Here is a 15,877-nt window from a genome sequence, read left to right as displayed (position 1 = left end):
GACCTGAGCTGATACAGCCTCTCTGGGCATTACTGGAGGGCAAGAGATTAGAAGTACCACTGCAAAATCCATTGAATGTTTATGCCAACGAGAGCAGCATTAATGTGATTCCCATACTTCTTACCTGCATCAGCCAACACAGCTAGGCTGTCAGGACCAGACCCGCTGACAAATCAAACTGTCTGCCAGGGAGGAGACAGGGCTGGGGAACAGTGTGTTGGGGCCAGAACTCCATCAGGATGCACTGAGATGTGTGGGATTAGGACTGGGACTTCACAAGGTCTGCTTGTGTAGGAGATCAGGACCCCTGACTCTCTTCGAGGCTAATCCTCTCTGAGGCAATAAATTTCTTCTTCCCATCCTTTGCACCAAAGGGGATGCTATTGAAACTCTACAAAAGGTTTACCACTACAAAAGGTTTTCTCTTCCCCCACCTTTTGTAGTGGTAAACACCCATTTTTTCATGGTTTGTGTGTATAAAAAGATCTTCTGTGCTTTCCACAGTATGCACCCGATGAAGTGAGCTGTAGCTCACGAAAGCTTATGCTCAAATAAATTGGTTAGTCTCTAAGGTGCCACAAGTACTCCTTTTCTTTTTGTGAATACAGACTAACACGGCTGTTACTCTGAAACCAAACTTTTAGGACTAGTTCCTTTACAGTCAAGGTGAATAGAAGTAGATTATACCAGAGATGCAAGCCTAGTATTGCAGAAGAGAAAACAAGCTGGTGCGCTTGCATACATCTGGAATTTAACAAATAAAAATCAAAGGCTGCTTTTAATAAAATATTTAATAAACATTTAATAAAATATCAACATGTATCTGAGGAATTTTTAGGTTCTTTGAGGATAGGCCATGGCCTATGTTAAAAAAGATATCTACTGTATAGTATGATCTATTTGTCAACTAAATGTCTATGATCAAAGGGCTCTCTCACATAACTAGAGGGGTTTATTTTGGTTTTTGTTGCTGCTGCTATTGAGTTCCCCCCAGTTACTACTGGAAGAGAACGAAGGACAATTTTCAGTAAAGGTAGATTTTTTTTCAATTAAATAAAATGTTATGAGGTCAGATTAGGTTGACCAGACGTCCCGTTTTTAAAGGGACAGTCCCGTTTGGGGGACTTTTTCTTATATAGACACCTATTACCCTCCACCCCTTGTCACATTTTTTTCACAGTTGCTATCTGGTCACCCTAGGTCAGATAGATCATGTTAGCCCAGCTTCTCCCAGAAAGACAAGATCTGATCAGTAACATTTGCAAAGTGATTCTTTTCCATTTAGGTCTTTGTAAATGGTAAAACAGAGCATGAAGCACTATTGTTTCTCATGAAAAGACTGGGATGGGTCAAAATACTTTCCATAGATTTAATGTACAGAAATTCCATTGACATGCATTAACTAAGTGATTAACAGAATACTGGCCTGGTCATGCAGAAATTTCCTTCCTTGCAAACTGCTAACTACTGGGGGACAAATCTTAGTTCCATCTATGTCACTGGGGCTAGGATTCCACTCCAGGACTTCAATGGCACCATAAGACCAAAACAGTATCCTCCAACCTCAATTTAATGTGATTTCAATTATACATTAATGCAATATTATTTAGTACAAACTTGTCCAACAGGAACAGCATAATAAAAACAGCAATACTTTCCCAAAATTTTAAGATGGCTAGTTCACAGAAATAAAGCTAAGTAAGGTTTTATCCTAGATTAGCTAGTATTTAAACAAACAAACAAAAACATACTACCCACACACTTTGGTCTTCTCTTTCATTTCATTCAACAGTAATTTATTGTACTGTATTTATCTGTGATCCACACTGCTTTCCAATTATCCAGTGCACTGAACGTAAGATTTTATTACCATTACTTCCAAAATCCTGTGTTATTCAGTAAACCAGTGATTTTGGGTTCAGCACTTCATGCCTTCCCGAGACCTCTTTCATAACATGCTAAATTATTTCGAAGTTCATTCCTTTCACAAAGCTGCTTTTTGCATAAGGAACTTTAAATTTTCTGTCTCCTGCCCTCATCACCTTTCCGTTTCTTTATTTTACAAGTTTAAACCATTGCTAAGTTTTCTTAACCTGGAGCTTTATCAGAGAGAGAATTTCTCTTTATTGTAAAATACTCCAACAACAATTGTGTGTGTGTGTGGACTGCAGTCCACTAACAGGGCGCTTATTACACTACAAAAGACAAAAACAATATCAATCTAAACTTTACTCAGATTCTGGTAATTCTAGTTGAACCTACAAAAGAATGTCACTTATATTACACCTTAGAGACTAACCAATTTATTTGAGCATAAGCTTTCATGAGCTACAGCTCACTTCATCAGATGCATGTGAAGTGAGCTGTAGCTCACGAAAGCTTATGCTCAAATAAATTGGTTAGTTTCTAAGGTGCCACAAGTCCTCCTTTTCTTTTTGCGAATACAGACTAACACGGCTGCTACTCTGAAACTTATATTACAGCTGAAATTGAAAAGCTAGGAGGAACACCTTCGTTACCCCTTTCCCCTGCACTTGATACCAAATATTGATGCGTGAGTACAACTCCAGATAACCAAGTGATGTCACCCTCTCCTGTTATCTAGCAATAGCTTGTGCTAAATGCAATACCCGACACAGGACAAAAATCAGCTTCCATTAATAAACACAGATGTTGGAATACGGGAGAGAGAAGGTAGGTGAGGTAGTATCTTTTACTGGACCAACTTCGACAGGAGGAAAAGACAAGCCTTCAGACTTCAGAGAGTTCTTCCCCAGGTCTGGAGAAAGTAAGCAGAGTATCTGAGATAATCAAAAAGTGGGACAAATTGTTAAACATAAGCGGTAGGAGACCACTTAAAATGAAGTGTGGTTATAGCTGTGTTGGTCCCAGGGTATGAGAGAGACGAGATACATGAGGTAATATCTTTTATTGAAACCACTTTTGTTAGTAGAAGGAAGATTTTGAGCTTCACAGAACTCTTCCTTAAGTCTGGAGTTGTACTGGAAGACTTGATGAAGAGCTCTGTGAAGTTTGAAAAGCATCTTTCTGCCAACAGAAGGTGGCCCAATAAAATGATATTATCTCACCTACCTTATGTCTTTAAAATGGACAATTAAGGGTTGCCAGGCAGTAGGATGAGTTGCAGACAGATAGAAAGACTTAGAGTAACTTGGCATGAAGTTGTGTGACTTCTTGATGGATGGTTTGGTGTTTGTTTTTTTTCCATGGCATTTTCCATAGCTGATAAAAAAAACCTAAAGTACTGATTTAAAATTCTGTATTACAATATGCTTCTCATTAGGGTTTTACAGAAAGTTTGATCAAATGGTTCCAATCATTTCTTGTAATCATTAGATCACAAGCATTTTCAGGAACATAAGTCCAGTGACTGCCTTCAAGAAAACAAACACTGTGCTGTAAAAGAAAGTGCTTCAATCTTTAAGGAGCCAGCACTCACCTTCCAACTACAGCCCATCCAGAGGAGAGAGCTTTTCAGAGGATTAAGCTGCATTCTCACAATTCTGCAGCTGCTGCCTGGAAATGTTCTATCAGGGTTCAAAATGATATATAATTAAAGTCATTTTAAAAATACAGTTTTGCTATTGTAGTGACTATATATGTGGTACATACATGCAAACCTTAGATTATTTGCTTTATTTGAATGAGTGACCTACTATTTAAAATCTATTAAGCATGACTATGAGACTGAAATGCCCCATTTATATAGAAATCTCCTTCTGTCATAATTATAAGGAGGGGAAGTTTGAAAAGTGTTACTCAAGTATAACATGGGGAAAGAAAAGGACTCTGATTTAGTAGAAGTTGTTCGATATTTTAGTTGGAAAGAGTGTCTGTTTATTAAAAGGAAAGAACTGGGATTCAGGATTTCCAGGTTCTTTTCCGCACTGTCAATGACTGTCATTTGAGAAGTCACTTATGTTCTGAAATGTCTTTGCCTGCCCACCCACAAGTGTATATAAATCTTACCTACTGCACAGAGGTTAAGTGAAGCTAAATTAAACAAACATTTATACAGTGCTTAAAAGATTCTAAAAATAAAAGGCACTAAAATAATGAATACTTGAAAATAGTTATCCTTGGCTAATCCATTATTCCATCCTGACAGACGGACGGACAGACTGCTACGTTGTGCATCCTAGTTATAGGCAAGAATCTTAAAGTGGATGAAGGGAGAAGTTTCTGATGGTGTTTCCAGGTGGTGATAACCTTTTAACAAAGACACTACAAAAGCCTTGTGTGAAAGGTTCAGGAGATGTAATTGTTTTTTGTGTTTTTGTTTTTTTTTTCTTCATGTCTTTTACCAACATCAAAAGAAAAGAAATACTATATCCATAATTTCTGTTCTCCTTCCCTTCAGAATATTTGGAAACAGCTAAATAGACACACAGCTGAAATTAGATCATTTTGGGATGAATGCCCAACCCAGCACGTAATCTGAGTAGGCTCTCAGTAAAGACCCAAAAGGGTAAGGAAAGAGAGGCAGTAATAGAAGTACAACTGTACTGTCGCAATTCACCACCTTTCCCATATAACCCCAGCCTGTGCAGTGAGCACCGGAGGATCTGTGCAGTGTGGGAGGCAGTCAGGATGCCTTTTGGAGGAGGGTGAATTCAGGAATGTGGAAACTGGAAAAATGGAATTGAATATTTAGAAAAAATATAGAAATTAGGGCCTCTCTTTTAGGAGACATATGTAAAGTACAGCAGTGATGTCTGTCACTAAAGACATCCATGTACATATTCTTTTACCCAGCAATTAACCTTGTGGTATTGATTTTTAAAAGATGAAAACCTAAGTTGAAATAATCTTTGAAATTTATATATTCCTTAATAACCTGAAATTGTCCTTTAGATATTCTATGATTAGAGTGTTCTCTTAATTTAGTAATCCCACAGATTTTGGAGTGATTCAAATCTTCATCTTCTGTCACAATGACATAACCAAACTGGCTTGAAGCACTCATAATAAAAGTCACTTTGTGACAAATTATTAACTCAAAGGATCAGGCAAAAGTCTTTATATTTTGGAAGTAAATTTTAAAATCCAGAGCAGATAACACTCTCTAGTCACTATTGCAATTCCTAGGATGACGGCTGAATCGGCAACCAGTCTTGGTACAACACAGAATTTAAGGTAATTAATTTGCTACAGATTGGTGGTTGAAGATAAATGTGTTAGCATCTATCAATCAGATTTCCTTTTGCATTAAAATTAACTCATTGTGAGGTGGTTAGAGGGGCTGTCCATGAGCCAATTATGGCTCCCAATTTTCAAACTCTCCCAACCCTGACTTTACGTATAGCAGCCCTAAGGGACTACAAACCATCTGGAGAATTGATACAGTGGACCGGAGCTCTCCTCTGCATGCTCCCCACCCACTTCATCCCTATGCCAGATAAGTAGAGGGCACTTGGCACAGGCCCTGGTTCTGCAGATTTACACCAGCTGAGAAATCCCAACTGCCAGGAAAATTCTCAACTGGCCAACTGCATCCAAATCAAATCCTTTTATCACATCTCAGGCAGCACAAAGTGAAAGGAGCTGGGATTGCGAATCTGGGTCTCTGTATGGACGTATTTGCAAGGTACACAGTTTGGTGTGCTTCTGAAAACACATTTAGGCAAAGATATATATTCACACATCTTTATTTACTGATGCATTTATTTATATATTGGGTACCTGATTCATAAACATGTATAAATGAGTAATCTGAATGAACAGTACCATTGTTATGTTATTTTAATGAATGTAGTATAGGAGTCTTAGTCATAGACAATGACCCTATTACGCTAGGTGCTGCCCCAGAGAGTTTACAATCTAAATATCTATAAGTGTGTGCAGACCTATTGTTTCTGTAATGAATCTGTTGTATCTCTTGCTGCTATTTTTTTGGGGGGAGGGCGGTTGCAAATACCTGATCTGAGCATGTAGTTGCACTATTTCACATGAGCTAAGTATGCAGCTGGGGAATAAGGCCAAATCTCAAGAAGTGAATCAAGAGTTCAGTATATATACACATAATGTAAGTCATCCCAATTAATATTCTATGTCTTAGTTCAGTGGCTCTCAATCTTTCCAGACTACTGTACCCCTTTCAGTAGTCTGATTTGTCTTCAGAACCCCCAAGTTACACCTCACTTAAACTACTTGCTTAAAAAATCAGACAAAAATTCAAAAAAGTGTCGCAGCACACTGTTACTGAAAACTGCTTACTTTCTCATTTTTACCATACGATTATAAAATAAATTAATGAGAATATAAATATCAGTGTATAGTATACAGAGCAGTATAAATAAGTAATTGTCTGTATTTGTACGTACTTTGCTTATACTTTTGTGTAGACTGTTGTAAAACTAGGCAAATATCTAGATGAGTCGATGTACCCCGGAAGACCTCTTTGTACCCCTACAGGTACACGTACCCTTGGTTGAGAACCACTGTCTTAGATGATAGCACACTAGAAGTGGGGAAAACTAAAGCTAGCATTCCATTTAGGCAACAACCTCTATTCTGATGAGACATCTGTCATATATAACACTTGGGTTGGAAAAAGGATAGGTAACCCTGAAATGTTCCAGTTTTCCCAGGAACCAGAGATTTTTTTTACAAAGGGCCAAGGAAAAAATCTTGGCCTAAATCCTCATCCCCATTTTGGTGGTGGTTTTATTCCTGGTAGCATTAGCTTTTCTAAGTGTTTCCCACCTGTAGCTTCAGCCTGCTAGCCTTTTCAGATCAGTACTTCTCTTCACAATGTCAACCCACTCATACAACAGCACTGGGCGCAACCCAGTAGTGTCCCTTCCTTTGTTTCCTTCTTGCCAGAATAGGATTTCCCATCTCACTCTTATCATGGCATCACATATTCTATCTGTGCTTGAGTACATTTTTGAAAATATTACACATGATCTACTCTTTTTAGGCCATGGATGTTTGATCACATTCAAATACACTTACTGTTCTAAGTGCACATGCCTTGTGATGACTGCTTGATACCGAGATGCATTTCTCACTATCTACTGCTCTTTCAGTACCTCTTTATTCATCAAGTATGTCTTCACTGATGTTCACCTGAGTCCCTTCTAAGTAGTTCAAACCAACAGATACAAGAAAAAAAAACCCTCACCAACTCAATAAAAATACTTCCCTTTATCACCTCTTCAGATGGCTCATATGCTGATATCACAGTGGTTAGCCAAACATGGCTGGTTAAACATGTATGTTTTACACTGTATGCTGAAGGCAAACCACCGGAGGGAGTGAATTCCGTACACACAGGCCCACAGGTAAGTTATGAAGTTTGGCCCATTCTGCATACCTACTGAGGAGTAAGGGACTGTTTTGCATCCATACCATGGGTAGCAACACAGACAGGAGACTGACCTCCACAGAACTGCTATGTCCATCCTGTGCTGGTGGGTGGGAGTAGTTGGGAGCTTTGGCTTGGCCCCCTGGTGACCCGGCCAGTTCAGCTGCACCAGTGAGCTGGGGAACAAGTATATGGTTTGTGCCCCTCAGATCACAGGGGACTCAGGAAGCAGATCACAATGTCTGCTCCTCTGGCAACACAGCTACCCAGTGCCCCATAAAAGTGTTTGTGATATACCTACAATACATCCCTGAAGTAACAGAAAAATCCTTGATCTGGACATAGTGGTGAATGAAAACAGACACAGGGATGGATTTTAAGCAACAGGCTGCCGCTCTTACCCTTAATGCAGGGGAGGACCACTGCCAGCCCCATCACACATACTCCCACATACCAGGCTTTTTAATTGGTTCCAGTACAGGGGTCATAGTGCTCACACCATTTAACTTAGGATAGACTCTCCTAAGCTTACCCCTCCCTCAACTGGTCAATGAGTAGAGACAGATTCTAGAAGAGGAGGTGCCACCCCTGCATCGCTCCACATGTGCTTTCCTTCTCCTTTCTACTGGGACTTCCCCGGTCATTGCTGGTACCATCAAGTTTTCTACTCGTTGAGATGGGTGGGTGGCATCCATTTCATTGCATGTTATTACTGTGATCAATATCTGCCGCCAGTAAACAATACTTGAAAATTTGGTTCTCATCACTGTGAAATATTTAGGAAATGGGACCACCTAGGATTTTCTGTTCATTCTAAACTTTTTAAAGAAGCAGGGGAAATGGTTGACAGGTGTTAAATACACAGAATGCCACCTAAGCTGTATCAGTGCAACACGTATCAATTCAATGCAATCTTAAGAAGAAAATGATGCTGCACAGCATTTGAAGAGTAGATAGTATGCGTTCCAAGACTAGACAAGCTGCCTACATTAAAGAAAGTTTATGCACTATACCTGCCAGATTCTCAGTGTTGTAGGCGTAACCTACATTACCATGCATTTCCCATTGGTTTTAATAGGGTACCCACGCAATTATCATGCTTTATTTTTAACATATGTTTCATTTCATGTTGACTACATGAACAACTTTCCACTTAGTTATTTCTGTAGGGCATCTAAAGCACAAAATTATTCCAGAACTATAGCTTGTCCTTCATGTGGAAAACACATGCTCAGTATTATATTGCAAGAGTGTTTGTGATTCATTTGAATTTTAAATGATAATGAATACTGCATATTGTCACTTCCTGTGGTATTAAATCCAAAATAGTTTTAATACCACATAAATATGCATTCAAATGAACAGATGAATTTATGCAAATTCCAACTTCTTCTGTAATATCAACCTAGGGAAACAATTCCACACTCCCTCTTTCTAAGGCCCTGAAGTGCAGCAGCATCACCTCCGCAATTCTTACATGGATTATGCTGACAAACGAGATGCAGTGACTTACTCAATGACAGTTTGGGGAGTGAGCAAACAAGCTAACACCCTCTGACTCGTGGATAATACAGGCAATCTGTAAACGCATGACGTATGCTTCTGAACCAGCTTTATAATAATGGAAAATACAAACCTCAGATGGTTGTTTGAAAGCACTGTAAACCCCACTATAATCTCTGCATTTCAGAATGCTTTCTCCTTAATGGTATGGAGAGAGAATTATGGTTCCAAGTCCTGCAGTGTTTACTCCAATTCAAGTCAATGAAAGTTTTACTTGTTTACAGATGGTAGGTTCAGACACTGCTCTCATCAAAATAATGAAACGTTCATAATGAAACATTCATTTCTATTTACCATGTTAACCCTTGCCAGGACATATCACCATATGTCTATAGAATTGAATTTTATAAAAGGCACTGAAAGTGAATAGCATCTTCTGAGTACCCTACCGCTAACTGGCACATGAGGGATCCTCAAATACTTCAGCCCAGAAAAACCAAAAACAATGACTTCCAAGAAGTTAAGTTGTGGTGGATTCATTTTCCTATAGAATCACAGAATATCAGGATTGGAAGGGACCTCATCTAGCCATTAGCCTTCTTGGCAACAAGGGCACACTGTTGACTCCTATCCAGCTTCTCGTCCACTGTAACCCCTAGGTCCTTTTCTGCAGAACTGCTGTCTAGCCACTCTGTCCCTAGTCTGTAGCAGTGCATGGGATTCTTCCAACCTAATGCACTTGTCCTTGTTGAAGCTCATCAGATTTCTTTTGGCCCAATCCTCTAATTTGTCTAGGTCCCTTCATATCTTATCACTACCCTCCAGCGTTTCTACCACTCCTCCCAGTTTAGTGTCATCTGCAAACTTGCTGAGAGTGCAATCCACGCCATCCTCCAGATCATTAATGCCCACAGATGCCTTCCAGATTCCCAGCCTATCTGGGGAAATCTAAGCCAGTGTGACAATTTATTTCCCTGTTTGCTTAGAACATCAGTATTATCCAACAGACATGTTGAAGTATTTCTTCCTTGAAGTATTTCTTAGCTGGACTTTGGGGAATGTGATTTCATCAGCAACTGAAGTCATAGGCAATCCTAGCACCAAAACTTCATGACATGCCCTGGGCCCCAAATACTCCTATGCCCTGAAGTATTTTTTCTTGAATAAATGCATTTGACCTCTCTCTCCAGGCCAGTAAGCTTCCTCCCTTCAAATAGAAGAGAATGGATTTCCTCAGTGAATTTGCCAAACGAAATGACAAAGAAGAAAATTGATACAATATCTCATAACTGCTTGAAAGGTGGACAGGTAAAATATGACCTGAGTCAGTGTCTAATAATTTTCTGCCTTCAAAGAACTTCTAGCTGTGTAGAGATAAAAGCTCAGTATTTAAAAATCTGTCTTGTACCATGTCATCATAATATAATATTTTCCACTAGAATACCAGAAGCAATTCAGTATTTTATATTTTCTCCAACCGTGCACGAAAACCATTCAAGTTTCAAACCCTTGAGTGCTTTGTTTCTGGAACCCCATGAGCAGTTTAAGAATGAGAGTGTAAGGGAGCCATTACTGAGGAATTATGAAGAAGTCGAACAATTTTCGAGTCAAATTTCTGTTCAGAGAAGAACAGTACAACATGTAACACATAAATATCTATCCGATCCATACAATCCTGTCTTTGCCTACCTGCCTCTCTGGAAATCTGCATGAAGGACTCCACGCCTTTTTCTCCATAATTTCCTTCAGATGCCAACGTTGACACATAATTCCACCCCAAAGCTTTTACAATGTCAACCATTGCCTGTGCTTGGAAGGAATCTGGAGGGACCACTCGTGAGAAGAAATCGTAGCGCCTGTCATCACTTAACTCTGGTGCAGTTGAGGCATAACTGATCTGGGGAATCTGTAGGGGAAAAAAACAGTTATTGGTAAATAATATGTTCATAAATTCACCAAATTTCTAGCATTAGCTTTAGCTGAATCTCTGTTAGTCCACCCCACATCCATCTGTTATTTCCTTTCTCCATCAGTATTTCAGTACAAGTCAAATAATCCATCTCTTAAATTACATAGGGAGTGAACAAATTACAGGAAAAGTAATCAGTGAATTAAAATATTTTCTGTTCTTTCTGAAAATTCTCTTGCACTTTTAAGGGACTGATACTCAAAAATGTCAGTTGTGCTACGGAATGACTAATTTGCACACAGAATTACTTGTTGTTGCCTACGCATAGCAAGTGTGGCATATACAAATGGCCAGTTGTTCATCTAACTGTTCATTTACATTGACAGATATCCAATTTTGTAAATGGAGCCATATTAGTATGCACATATTGTCCATGCAATTGCAGTTTTGCACCTGACATTTTCAAAATCAGACCCTAGATATTACAGTCTCGTATTGACAGTTCTGTTCTCTCCTATGGCAGAGGTTGAAAGGGTGACACTTTTTTAATAAGCCATGATCTCCAGCTTCCAAGTTAAAACAAGTGGCTCATTCATAAGAAAACCATTGTAGAACCATTTAAAAATAATTATTCTTCCAAACTCCCCTCTGAGTTCTTGTATCTTTTTGGGATTAAGCTATTTCAAATCAAACTATTTATATCGTCCCTTGAGGATACCATAGCCAAACATAGCAGTGAACAGAATCCATCTGTGTACATGTCCATTTTACTAGTAATCAGATTGCATTAGAATCTAGCCATTTGGGATCCTGAAGTTCAGCTGAGAGAGGAGGACTCACCACATGCCCAAGCATGATAATAAATTTAAGATGGTTTCAGCCTGCAGAAACATCAATATTTCATGCTACAATACAGGTATATTCTGTATGCTCTGAGAGTCATCTTCTATCTTTACAAAAGCATTCCTACCAATATATATTGCTCTTCTCTCCATCTCAAAGGAGGGAACAATACTATACACCCCAGGGTTCAATCCTGGAAAAGCCTCCGTTCCTTCAACTCCCACTGAGATCAGTGGAAGTTGAGAATTACTCAACTTCTCCAAGAATCAATCTTACAGGATAAGGGCCCAAATATGCCTTTAGATAATTATGGAAAGACAGCAGCACAACAATAAAGTAGCCAGCAGATATATACATTTACTGAAACTACATAAAGTGTTAACAATCCCAACAGTTGCTGAACCATATAATGCTTCAAATACCTCTCTGATGTAGCCCATTATGAGGTACATCACTTAATGAGCAGCCATTTAGTTCCATTCCACAGAAGTCTGGGCCTAGTCCTACCTATGCTCCTTGCGCAGAACTCCTACTGAAATTAGTAGGAACTCTGTATGCAAAGAGCTTGCCGAATCTCACTCTTCATTGCTATAAATTATTAACCATAAAAAATGCTTAAAATTTCCACTGGGTTTATAGAAATTGCTACCTCTGTTAGAGAAATGAATTCTTCATTGTAGTATTCTGCCTTTCATTTCTGTTATGTTGAGTGTTTGGTCATGCACTTTAAAAGACTAGTTTCAAAAATCTGAGGCTTAGTATGTTAAGAGCTAGGACGCTGCAGATAGTGGTCACCCATAAAGACTTGCCAGGGTTTCCTTAGATCGATAGATCTATTGCATCAGTTTCAGTAGTATTCCTTACACTGACTATAGGAGATATCTACAGGCAGATTCTCTGCTGACATAAATTGCCATAACTTCATTTATGACAGTTTACACCACTGGAAGATCTGCACCCTAACGATTACTCCAGGTACCTGCATTGATAGTATTGTTACACTTACAGCTATTGGCAATTTTGTGAAGGTGACCGGAGTGCTCTCTTTGTCTTATTAAGAGGGATTTTCTTTTCCCACTCTGTAAAGTGCTGCAAACAGAGTTTATTTCATTGGGTCTCAGCTCAGTTGTCATCCTATTAGGATGGTATCAGGAAAGCATAGTTAACCGTGGACAATGGTATGGCATTGTATACACACTACTAATCAGATTAAAGTCTGGTCCAATATGCAATATTGTGTACTGAACAACTGTGCAATGGGCTGAGTGCCGTTAATGTAAAATACATAGAGGTTAAAAAGTGTATCTTACATATTCAGATATGTGTGAACAAAAGGAATCCTAATGTATGTATCAAATTGACAGTAAATGTTTATTAACTAAAACCAAAGGATACACTTTTCACTCCTATATGGAGCAAAACTTCACTGAATTTTGCCCAAAGTTTTCATTATTTAAAAAATCTTTTGCTTTCAAAATCTTTTTTTCTCACTTATGAAATGTTAATCAGACCTGTCTGTTTCAATCTGCATGCAGCAGTTACAACATTAAAACCAACCCTGTTATTCATACAGTTTCCTTCACAATGTCTAAGAATGTTGAACAAAGACATGAACTTTAGAAAGATTTTCTTAATGTAGCAGGAGAAAAAAAAATAAAAGCCAGGTCTAATATGCACTGCGAACATTGCAATTCAACTTTGTACAATAGGTCAGCGCTTCCATTCCATTACCTGTACCACGGAAGGATATCTACTATTCCCAAGCTCCTTTTCCTGCACACAGTCAGCATCCCAGATGTACAAAGTGAACAGCTGTTCAAGTCAGCTGAAACCTATAGAATATATTATTTCTTTTGCTGTTGAATTTTTAAAAAATCAGGCCTATCTTATTAAGAGATCAAATAATTAAAAAGGTGACAGCTGTAGGCCAGAGAGAACTGGACTCTTGAACTACAAATTATCCCTGGAATAAGATACATGAGATGCTTAACTGTTGGAATAACTGTTGATATGTTTATGGACAATATTCTGGCTTCAGCTAAGTGGACACATCCCCCTTTAACTGAAACAGGAACCCTCTGTCACAGTGGTATTGTGCTGTTTTGAGTGAGGGTGGTATTAAGATGGAAAAATCGAGTCTTATGTAAGAAGTAATGAAAATAGAACATTTAAGTTTCTATTTTCCTCTTTAAGAGTCTCTAGTGAGTTTAAACAAACTTTTTGGGCTCACAAGATTAAGCACCATTTCATTTTGTTTTGAAGTTTTAATGACAATTCATAATATATTTTTTCCTCACTGGAGATGGCCCCAGAAGGTTGTGTTTGGATTCAAATTAGGATGAGTCTATGCTTCTAGTCTGAGACCACTTCAGATGTAGGTTTCACATCTGGATTCAATGAACCTGTCCACATCAGATTGCAGATAAAAATGGCAAAGCTTTAATGAAATCAGCCATTCTCTACCATCTTGAACTAAAATATTGTGAGATTTCAACCATGCCTAAACCAGAACTAGAAAAGGTGCAGGTTCTGGGTTTGGAACAGTATACTATATATATATATATATGGGGTAGAATTCTGGCCCCACAGAAGTCAATGGGAATGTTCTCATTGACATCAATAGGGCCTTAATTTTACCGATGAATCCTGAAATTCAGATCCACATGCCCATGGAAAAATCAATGGGGTTCAGATCTAACATTCCAATAATGGCCATTTTACTTCCTATACAAGGAGATTCACAGCGTTCAAAGTTTGGTAAATGTGAATTTAGTGTTCAGAAAAGATGCTGACTTGCCACTCCCACCACCCAAATATCCAATGCAGGATAACTCAGACAGTGGCAGTGTAAGCTACCCTGCAGCACCACTGTTAATGAATCTTGATCATTAGGGACAACATTTAAGGAATGAGAAAGTTTATTCTGCATGATACAATCAGTCCTTAGGCTATTTGCTGAAACCACCTACAATCGTATCACTAAGTGTCAGTTCTGATCACATTTTGTGATGTAGACATTTGGAGACTGCCAATACCATTCACCTATGCCACTAAGAGCCATTAGATGGTAACAACTAATGTGCTCTGGAGTCTACCTGAAAATCAAAGGGAAGCTTTTGTCTATCTTGACCAATCAATTTACCTAAAAAGTTAGTACTATCCTCTCCGCCCATACTTCACTTTTAAAAGCATCTTTTAGAATAAGAACGGCCATACTAGGCCAGACCAAAGGTCCATCTAGCACAGTATCCTGTCTTCTGACAGTAGCCAATGTCAGGTGCCCCATAGGGAACAGAACAGGTAATCATCAAGTGATCCATCCCCTGTTGCCCATTCCCAGATTCTGGCAAACAGAAGTTAGAGACACCATCCCTGCCCATCCTGGCTAATAGACATTGACGGACCTGTTTGATCCTAGGTTTGAAACATCACACCCTGCTGCACTGGGAATCGTTGGGATGCCAGCATTACAGTGACTTCTCTGAAGGATTTAAGAAGCAAGAGAAGAAAGGCTGAAGGGAAGACAGAATTTGTTTAAGCAAAAATGTATTGGATAATTCACAAAAAAGGCTCATAAATCTATTTTATAAGCCATGTATAATGTATATGGAACACCATCCCAGCATTAGAGCCCAATCTTAAATCTATGGTATGTGTCAATTTAGCTAACTTCAAGGATTCTCATCCAGAACTCTTCTAAGCAGGGATCAAATGATGCATATTTATCAAGTAAATAAAGAACTACTCCTCATTTCTTTCCTCTTCCTAACAATTTAACAAGAACAACTAGAGTGTCTTTTCATTCCAGCTCTGCTATTTAATGAAAGAAATGTCAATTCTAATGAAAAATTTCAATTCTCTGGCAAGAAACTGAACCAAAAATTACAGTTTTAAACAGTATTTGGAATCAAAGTGATAGTATTCACTTCATTATGATGGTAACATGACTTTTTTTGGTTTTACTGCTTTAAAAAACAAATATACATTTTATGCCAAAATGTCAATTCAAAATGACAATGTGGTTAATTTTGATCAAAAATTTTCATTGCATCATTTTGGACTTGAAACTTTTCAGAATGTTTTCTTCCATTACCCTTTTTTTTGGTATTTTGACTTTCCATTCTCATTCAGAACAGAAACTAATTTTGAAATGTCAGTATTTCCCACAGCATGAAAAGTCTGTTCTCTGAACAGCCCTTGTATCTTGGTGGCAGACTTGTGCTCTGCAAGCACAAGGACTTCAGTTCCTGCTGGTCTTTTCACAGCCTGGAAAAGCACAGGGGAAAAATTAT

General features: G+C 38.6%; 1 protein-coding gene across 6 annotated transcripts in view; it reads right to left on the bottom strand.

Annotated features, from left to right (window-relative positions):
• GRM7 (glutamate metabotropic receptor 7) overlaps positions 1–15,877 on the bottom strand; it is a 538,026-nt gene that overhangs the window by 367,452 nt on the left and 154,697 nt on the right. For all 6 annotated transcript variants that reach the window (XM_078853573.1, XM_073351194.2, XM_078853574.1 and 3 more), the window contains exon 2: positions 10,523–10,739. In XM_078853573.1, coding sequence (XP_078709699.1) covers positions 10,523–10,739 — 217 coding nt within the window. The remainder of the gene's footprint in view (positions 1–10,522; positions 10,740–15,877) is intronic.

The sequence above is a fragment of the Lepidochelys kempii genome, chromosome 7 (genome assembly GCF_965140285.1).
Source record: "Lepidochelys kempii isolate rLepKem1 chromosome 7, rLepKem1.hap1, whole genome shotgun sequence".
Lineage (NCBI taxonomy): Eukaryota > Metazoa > Chordata > Testudines > Cheloniidae > Lepidochelys > Lepidochelys kempii.
Note: the sequence above shows the minus strand (reverse complement) of the source record. Positions and strands in the feature narration are given on the sequence as shown.